At 36.2% G+C, this 6,879-nt stretch overlaps 1 protein-coding gene across 1 annotated transcript; it reads right to left on the bottom strand.

Moving 5' to 3' along the window:
• Positions 1–2,720: 2,720 nt before the first annotated feature.
• LOC135776833 (olfactory receptor 7D11-like) lies at positions 2,721–5,532 on the bottom strand. Its single transcript, XM_065287751.1, has 3 exons — positions 5,185–5,532; positions 4,621–5,055; positions 2,721–2,840 (listed from the first exon to the last, which is right to left on the bottom strand). The coding sequence occupies exons 1-3, from the start codon at positions 5,530–5,532 to the stop codon at positions 2,721–2,723; spliced, it is 903 nt and encodes a 300-aa protein (XP_065143823.1).
• Positions 5,533–6,879: the final 1,347 nt, after the last annotated feature.

The raw sequence follows: 6,879 nt of genomic DNA, 5'->3' as shown, positions 1-6,879 counted from the left end.
ACGTCACATATTAGCACAACACTACTCATTAGAAGTTCAGACCCAGAGGTAGAAATACATTTTACGTAATGGTGGGGGGCAGTGTTGGCAAATAGAGTTGATGGTTTTCAGCCCAAAAACGGTCCAAACGCAACATTTTATCAACATTTTGGTTCAATTTGATCATATAACGTAGTTATTTTAACTGCCACAAGTAATGCACCAAGCTAGCGATTAAGCAGCTAACGTTAGAGAACCACAATAGCAAAATGGCAATAACTCGTTTACATATACAGCTATGCTGTAGGATAGGCTAATTCAAATTCGTTAATTATAAATTTAACAATGTCTGTTTTTTATCTATTTACTCCTGATAAACAGGTGTGTGAGAGAGAGAGAGATCGTACAGGCTTACCTTTAACGTTAAATGCAGAACAATAATAGGCTGTTGGTTGTACGTTGACTTGCAAGGATGCTGAAGAACATGAACATCTGAACTTTTCAAAACTATGTACAGTCTGGCTGAAGTTCATGGTGCCCGAATTGACTTAATGACAGCCGAATATTTGGATCTTTGCACCTGAAATGCTCCGATAATTCATCCACGCCACGGCATTAATTGATGTGTGACAATCCGGAGTCGGGTTTGTAGAACTTCCAATGCTATTTTCCATATATCCATTGCTACAGGGCAGGCCCAGGTCACTCTCACACTCCTGTCTGTAAATGTTTATATAATTTCCCACTTCGACATCTTGATTTCCCTCTGAGACTCAGAATGCGGGCTCATTGTCGGCGTGCCTCAAGCCGTCAACACAAACTTGTTCAACTTCAGACGCGGCTGCAAGAACCAACAACCACATGATGTCAAAGTACCGCGAGAACGATTCGAGAAATCATACTAAGTGTCGTTTCGTCTCGCTCTCGCGGCATTTTGACGTCTTCGCCTGATGAATTCGAACAAGCCTATAGGCTATACATGAGTGGGCGTGTGTCACGGTAGAATACATGCACACTTGTTTTTTTGTTTTGTTAAATAATTAGACTTTAAAATTCCCTTTAGGAAGACAATACACAAGGCAAACGTGATTTTTAAATAGCGCATTTATCATTAAAATCCCATTCAACATTAATGGTGATCTGAGGGGGCGGGATAGTGCCAGTGAGGGGGCGACGCCCCCTCACGCCCCCTCGTGGCGCCGGCCCTGGGTACCTCAAGGGTGTTTGCATCCCCTTTAACAGTTTTACTTTGTGTAAATAAATATAATTTTTTTAATGTGATTGCTGTTGCGATATTCAAATATAAATGCATTTTGATTTTTTTGCTTAATTCATATATGTGACCCGCTCTGGCGAAATGAGTCGGAAGTCGCAACGTTCTATTTTAAGATATGAGCCGATAATGTGGAAAAACAATGAAATTATCAAAAAATATATTTTTAGCTAATATCAAAGAACAGACATTAAAAAATAATCTCCCAAAGTCTCGTAGTCCAAATAATTGAGTAAAGGTGTTTAAATGACTATTAAAGTTGAAACAGTTTTACTAAATACGCTGGAAATTGCTTTTCTCAAATCCTCTCGTCACCTCCGAGCATCTCCCGGGGAATCCCCTGAAACGTCACTATCTCTCCAAATATGGTGTTACACGTTGTTTTAGAGCCAATCAGAAATCTTCATAAACGCTGATCATTTGTCAATGGGAAACCCCGGGGCACGCGATTGGTCCAGCCATCCTCCTGTCAGTCTCGCAGCACTCTCCTCTCCTATTCAACTCCTTTTTGAATTGTTTACACTGTTATTGTCAACTAACCTACACAAAGATATGATTGCATAGGCAAGCATGATTTGTTTCCTTTTGCTTGTCTCTCTGCCTCTCTCAATTTCTATCACATGCGCAGGCGCGCGCGCACGCGCACACACATGCGAAAACGTACACGCGAACACACGCTCGCGCACGCACAAACAGACACACGCACACGCACACACACATTCTGGTTTCCATGTTTTGTGGGGACATTCCATAGACGTAAGGTTCTATTCTCTCCCCCTAACTCAAATCCCAACAATCACAGAAACCTTTCTGTTACTTCATATTTTCAATAAACATCATTCTGTTTGATTTATAAGCTTGTTTCTTGGTTTACTGTAATAGCATTTATATTAATGTCTTTGGTCAAATTAAGCTGTAAAATACATCGTTTATCCCTTTAAAAATGCAATGGATTTTGAAAGATATCTACAAAAAACGGGCAAAAAACTTTAAAGGCGTTTTTCTCAGGTTTTCAGTTGGAAAAAGAGGACAGACAACCTTAATTCAAATGTCTATATCTTTAAAACCATTCAAGGTATGACTTTGACTAGGATATCATTTGAAAGCTTATGATCTCCTCTTTACATTGATACCAAAATCTCAATTTTGAAATTTGGGTCACTGTGACTCATTTTGCTGGATCAGGTCAGATATATTCATATAAAAAATCTAACAAGATTTATAAAAATCTTTTGTCAGTAGTCTTCCACTGCCTCTGCAGTCCACCAGATGGCGCTCCGAGGACCACTAATGGTCTGTGGCCCACCGGTTGAGAATCACTGATTTAGACAGTCCAATAAATCAGAATCCAGCAACAGCTTACCCTCAGTGACGAGAGTGTGGCCGGGGCTTCCCTTGAAGTCCTTGAACTCCACCAAGAGTCCCACAGAAACTCACAGAGTTGCCGCCTGATGCACCTGGTCAGGCCCTAGGTGAGGTTAGCAAGATACAAAGTTGCTGCAGGCTCAAGCTCTCCGTCTGCAGTGGGCTGAGGCTCCTGCTCTGTGTTCCTGGGTGATGGCTGGCTTGACTCCGGTTCATCTACATACTGCAGGGAGGTCCATAACGAGACAACACAAAAGGGAGGGAGACGGGAAAACTATACTAGACAACACGAAATTTGAAACGAAAACCAAAAAAAACACTAAATACTGTATGTCCACCACTTAAATCTTTAAGGTCCGGTCTTGTCACGTTATGTGACTATATATGGATGAGGGAGATGAGGAGACTTGCAAAGCACAACAAACAGGAAGAATAGGAAGATATTAACACATAGCAATTGAATTGAGACCAGACACAGACTATTAGAGAACACAGTTTATAGATACACTAGAAAGGCAATAAGGGAAATTGAAATAGGTGAAGGATTAATAAATAATGATGACTAACTCAATGAGGGAGTCAAGTAGACGGGGACAAGGAACAAAGCAATGTACAACTCTATTTGAGCCGTATCATTTCTCTTTGCAGTCATTTTAGATCAATACTCCAATAATCCCTAGATGACTAATTGCAGCCTTTGTGGCCGTATTCTCACATTTGAACAGTTGCCTTTATGTTTTTTTACAAATTATTTTCCTCAAATCTAATGCCTAATTTCATTTTAGCAGCTGTTATGTTATTTTTATTCATATAATTGCATTTGCGTGAAAATAAATATAAGGTTAAATAACTTACTATCCCCTTACAGTCCAGTTTACTTACCTTAGATATTTTAACAGTGATGAAAAATTAACTGACTCACAACAACTCTTGCCTTTAAAATATTATATTTTAAATAATATATTTGTGTAGTTGCTGTACACGTGCAGCAGCATCTGCAGTTTTACTAGGGTAAAGTATCCAGACCTTTCACGTGCTGTTCCCATGGTGAATCCTTATATCGGAGCCACACTTTAAAAAAAAATTAATGGTTCTTGAAAGTTTTTTTTTACAGTGATGCCATAGAAGAACCTATTTTGGTTCTTCTAATAACTATTCAGTCAAAAGTTCTTGCAAGAGCCATTTCTTTTATACATTTTTTATAATCTGAGAAATTTATTTTTACCTTAAAAACCTTTTGTGAAACAGAAAGCTCAGAGTTTCCTATTTCAGGGTAAATCAACTCAGAATTCAAGATTTAAAACAGAGTCGGTTGAACCTCTTTATTGAAATGGGCCCATAAGCTATTCATAAGATTAAATATACCATGTTGGCACAGTTTAGGAGAGATTGACAGCAGTACTTTGCTGTGAGAAAAAAGATTTAAGCTCATGGATGTGGTCATGATGTATATTTGTGTGATCTGATTAATTTACACAGTCTTTTGTTATGGATATATACATGAGTTGATAAATATGTGAACAGATAGTAATTTTATTGGAATCTAAAGGAAAATGTACATTTGCCACATATTAAAAGCTAAACCTCAAAAAAGATATTGCCTTTGCTTTTTTAAAATATCAAAACCTTACACTGTGCATAGTTTTGAACAATTAAATGTGAAAGTGTTAAACAAAAAACAAAAAACGTTTTAAAATTCAGATTAAGTCAAATTAGGCCAAAGCACTATACAGTCTACAAATATAAAATAATAAAGTTCATTGTGTGCTTTGAAGAGTTTAAAGAATATTGTTGATAATGTTTGGGAAGAAACTGAAATGTGAGATTAAATATAATTTCTGATTTTGGATCACATCAGCAACCACACTTTATATTTTCATTCCGCGGACAAAAATTTTCATGAAATGTCCACTAACATATAATATATATTATACAGATAATTTTAATACCTTACTAAAACTTTATAATCACTTATTTGCTATGACTAGGTTTCTACGCCAAACAAGTTTAATTATTTTTTCTCTTATCTCTTTGGTTTGTAAACCGTACACTAAAGGATTTAATCCTGGTGGTACAATGTGAAACATTATACTAGCTAGTTTTCTGTTGTCAGAGTATTCAGGAACACGATGAAGAAAAATCACGGTGGCTCCAGATACCAACATGATTAAATAAACAGCTAAATGAGTGCTGCAGGTTTTTATGGCTTTGCTGTTGAGCGATTTGTTTTTGCTGGTAATGCACACAGTAGCAATTTTAAAATATGTTATAAATACAGACCCAAGTGATAAGGTAAACAAAATAACAGTGTAAATGAGTCCATACACATTATTAACAGATACATTTTCACAGGACAGTTTAAACAGTGAGGCATTGTCACAGAAAGGATTTTCAATTGTATATCTACAGTGCGAGAGACGTATTGTGAGACCTAACATAATAGACACTAAAAATACTGCCAACCCCCAGGCTGATGCTGATAATGTAATCACCATTTTATTTGTCATAATGGATGAATATCGTAAAGGATTACATATAGCTATATATCGGTCAAAGGCCATTATTATCAACACATAGTGGCATGCTGCTGCAAATATGTGCCCAAAATACGCTTGAACAACACACTCAACATAGGTTATATATCGATCAGAAGCTTCTTTTAAAATATCCTGTAACAAGCGTGGCAACATGACAGTGGTACCTAATATATCATTCAGTGGTAGATTACAAAACAGAAAATGCATAGGGTGATGCAGATTCTTCTGTGTTGAAATGAGAATTATAAGTATAATGTTACATCCCATTGCAAACATATAAGCTAACAGAAGCAGAATAAAAACAGGATAAGATGATTGAGGTGTAACTTTCAGTCCCTCCACCATCAGAAGACTGTTTGTGAATGTCAGGTTGTCCATTCGCTGCCACTCACAAAACCTGTAGACAGATTAATTAACAGTCTTCTCACCATCATTATGAACATTTCAGCTCATGCTGCCATTTGCTTAAAAGTAAAAAGTTGGAAATGAACCAAATGGAAAAGGTACTCGTGTTACCAATGGAAGTAATTATTTAAGTTAAAACAACTTTTCACTTTTTACAGTGTATGAGGAACAAATGAAGAGCTCAGGTACCAAACCTCTAAAACCCAACATATTTTCTTGTAAATTAGCTTTTTTATCAGATTCTTAATAGATTCTGCCAACAAACCTATAGATATTTCTGAATAGCCTGGGGCCAGGATTAAAAGAAATTGAAGTAAGAGTATTTGATGAACGTACACTACGTGCCAAGAGCATTCGGTTAATATAATTATCTAATTTTTGAATCTGAGCTCCTATAGAAAATATCTTAGCAAAAAGTTTTGGTATAGTAAATCTTTTTAAATAACATACATTGCTTGCTGTCTGATAATTCATCATAGCCCACATTAATTCATGTTTAAAAGCATACAGTAATCTGTAATGTTTAGTAGTACTACATGGAAAAAAAGACCATTGAATACTTACACCAGGATGATTCTCTTATTATCAATTTATTGGTTTACTGTTTAAAGACTAAATTACTGTTATTGAGTACTTCTGAATCAGTGTTACATTACATCAGCTTGCTCTTCTCTAAATAATCTTTAGATTTTTGCTTTATATAAGTTATTCAAGGGTGTTTCGATGATGCTTTATCAATCATAGGGGAAAACTTTATGCATTGTGCTCGTTGCCATGATCACAGTTGCTTTTGCCTTTACCACCACAGTGTTTCCCATGGAATTTGGTGAGACTAAAGCTCTATTCAGTTGATAATTATTTCTCATGGGGACGTCAGGTATTTTCAACATTTACGGGGGTAGTCAGTGAATTTTTTGCTATCCGAATCCAAATGTTTTTCTCCAACCACCTGTTTAAAAATTCCTGGGCAAATTACAATTTTTTTTACAAACACCAAAGTCGTATGGTAATTTAATTTATCTCTGATTTTATGAAAGGGGATCATTGTGCACATCCTTTTAGACCACTGAAAAGTACTGTATGGTCATGCGGTTCCGTTTTTCTGCATTGGTAAAGAGGTTTTCTTTAGGTGCATTTTAAACATTGACACATTCATAACTGAAATGATAAAAAGTAGGCAATATATGCCCATATGGAATAAAAAAAATTGTAAATATAATTTTAAATATATTTCAAAATATACAAAAATGGCCAAAAAATATATGTGCTGAAATATATTTTAATAACAAAAGAAAGATCCGCACACCAAGAAGCTCTCTT

This window comes from Paramisgurnus dabryanus, chromosome 18 (genome assembly GCF_030506205.2).
Source record: "Paramisgurnus dabryanus chromosome 18, PD_genome_1.1, whole genome shotgun sequence".
In the NCBI taxonomy this organism is placed as follows: Eukaryota; Metazoa; Chordata; class Actinopteri; order Cypriniformes; family Cobitidae; genus Paramisgurnus; species Paramisgurnus dabryanus.
Note: the sequence above shows the minus strand (reverse complement) of the source record. Positions and strands in the feature narration are given on the sequence as shown.